The sequence below is a fragment of the Nematolebias whitei genome, chromosome 19 (genome assembly GCF_014905685.2).
Source record: "Nematolebias whitei isolate Nwh7 chromosome 19, NemWhi1, whole genome shotgun sequence".
In the NCBI taxonomy this organism is placed as follows: domain Eukaryota; kingdom Metazoa; phylum Chordata; class Actinopteri; order Cyprinodontiformes; family Rivulidae; genus Nematolebias; species Nematolebias whitei.
Window position 1 is genome coordinate 40,478,033 of NC_056516.1, and position 2,447 is coordinate 40,480,479.

General features: G+C 47.2%; 1 protein-coding gene across 1 annotated transcript in view; it reads left to right on the forward strand.

Annotated features, from left to right (window-relative positions):
* The first annotated feature begins 506 nt into the window (after positions 1-506).
* prdm1b (PR domain containing 1b, with ZNF domain) overlaps positions 507-2,447 on the forward strand; it is a 19,648-nt gene continuing 17,707 nt past the window's right edge. Inside the window, exons 1-2 of the mRNA XM_037693720.1 lie at positions 507-555; positions 755-1,060. Coding sequence (XP_037549648.1) covers positions 890-1,060 — 171 coding nt within the window. The 5' untranslated portion in view covers positions 507-555; positions 755-889. The remainder of the gene's footprint in view (positions 556-754; positions 1,061-2,447) is intronic.

Genomic DNA, 2,447 nt, shown 5'->3' on the forward strand with positions numbered 1-2,447 from the left:
GTGTGTGTTTGTGTGTGTATGTGTGTGTGTGTGTGTGTGTGTATGTGTGTGTGTGTGAGAGAGAGAGAGAGATGTAGGTCAGGCCAATACACTGGCAGCAGATTGCTCATTAAGTGCCAAACCAAGCAAAAGTCTGCAAGTGTGTTTTTCAGTGGCATCAGGCCGACCATCTGCTCCTCCTTTATTCATTCATTAAGACCTCTTCTGTTTTGGTGCACATGTGCGTGTGTACGTGGAAGCATTCATCAACAAATACTTGCTAACCAGCTCCACCACGTCACACTTGTTGTTGTCCAAAGGCAGCACTCCTGTGTCAGACGGCTGGATCATGTGACCACTCTGGCTGGTGATTGGCTGGTCAGTGCAGCTAAAAAGACCCGGTACAAGTCTGAGTTATTAGTTAGTGGTGAAGGTGACTGAGTGACCAGAGTGAGTGGACACATCTGACAGGTTGAAGAACAAAGCATAAACCAACAAAGAGATCAGAGGAGAAGCCAATCAGGAGATGGCATGACCAAAGATATGAGGCTCTAGCTGCAGAGAGAATGTATGAAAGTAAGTCCTGATGTTTAAAGTTTCAGCTCGGTTCTGGAGGGTTCAGGAAAACACTGAATGGGGACGGCATAGATGAAATTTGGTTAACGATGAAGAAAGCAGCTCTTTGAGCAAATGGAGTAGCCTCGGCTCATTGGGGTCTTTACTGTTGCACTTTGTTGAGGGTTTGACTTCCTCTTGTCCTGTTCTTCTGTTCCAGGTCCTGAGATTTAAGCAGTGAATCTAACAGGAACCAATTTCAACTAAACCAAAGTCTGGTCAAACCAAAGTAGCAGAAACCAAACTCAAGGGTCCTAACACTTCTGTTCTTCAGAGTCCAGCTACACATTTGATAATGAAGCTGGAGAGCACACCATCAGACCTGAGCACTTGGAGAGAGGTGGACTTTGCTGTCAACTGTACTTACATTGTTCCAGACCAAGTGTCAGACCCAATCTTCAGCCTGCCCAAAGCTATGACCTCCATCCCACGGAACCTCACATTTGACTACAACATGGACAACGAGGTAATGTTATTTAATTGTTTCATAAGTGTAATGATAACTTGCAGCCATGAGCTCCCAGAACATTACTTATGTTGTTCAACATTTTATCAAATGTCCTAGTGAGGACAAAAGTTGTGCTGGATAATGAAGTTCTCACAAGTTCCTGAACATGTATTTGTATGTAACTTCAGGTCCCTCACAGCTTCTGGTTAGGGAGATATTTGGTGTGAGGAGGTTTTGGGGTTAGGGAGGTTTTTTTTTTGTTAGGGAGGTCTTCATATGAGGAGGTCATTGGGTTAGGGAGGTCATCAGGGTTAGAGAGGTCTTCGGCATGAGGAGGTTTTTGGGTTAGGGAGGTCTTTGGGGTGAGGAGGTCTGAGTTAGGGAGGTCTTCAGGGTGAGGAGGTTTTTGGGTTAGGGAGGACCTTGGGTGAGAAGGTCATTGAGTTAGGGAGGTCTTCAGGGTGAGGAGGTTTTAAGGGTGAGGATATTTTTGGGTTAAGGAGGACTTCAGGGTGATGAGGTTTTAGACTTAGAGATATTTGGGTTAGGGAGGAATTTGCGTTAGGGAGGTCTTTGAGTTAGGGAAGTCTTTGGGGTGAGGAGGTTTTTGAGTTAGGGAGGTCTTTGAGGTGAGGAGGTCTTTGGTTTAGGTAGGTCTTTGGGGTGAGGAGGTCTTTGGGTTAGGGAGGAATTAGGGGTGAGGAGGTCTTTAGGCTACGGAGTTCCTTGGGGTGAGAGGGTCTTCAGGGTGAAGAGGTCTTGGTGTTAGGTAGGTTTTTGGGATTAGGGGGTCTTTGGGATAGAGAGGTCTTTGGGGTAAGGAGGTCTTTGGATTAGGGAGGTCTTTGGGATGAAGAGGTCTTTTGGTTAGGGAGGACTTTGGGGTGAGGAGATCTTTGAGTTAGGGAGGTCTTCAGATTGAGGAGGTCTTTGGGTTAGGGAGGAATTAGGGGTGAGGAGGTATTTGAGTTAGGGAGATCCTCGGGGTGAGAGGGTCTTCGGGGTGAAGAGGTCTTGGGGTTAGGTAGGTCTTCGGGTGGAGGAGGTCTTTGGGACAGGGATATCTTTGGGGGTGAGGTCTTTGGGGTGAGAAGGTCTTTGAATTAGGGAGGTCTTAGGGTTAGGGAGGTTTTCAGGATGATTTAATTTTTGGGTTAGGGAGGTCATTGGGGTGATGAGGGCTGAGTTAGGGAGGTCTTCGGATTAAGGAGGCCTTTGAGTAAGGGGGCTCTTCGTGGTGACGAGGTCTTTGGTACAGGGATTTCTTTGGGACAGGGAGGTCTTTGGGGTGAGGAGGTCTTTTGGTTAGGGAGGACTTTGGGGTGAGGAGGTTTTTGAGTTAGGGAGGTCTTCTGGGTGAGAAGGTCTTTGATGAGGAGGTCTTTGAATTAGGGAGGTCTTTGGG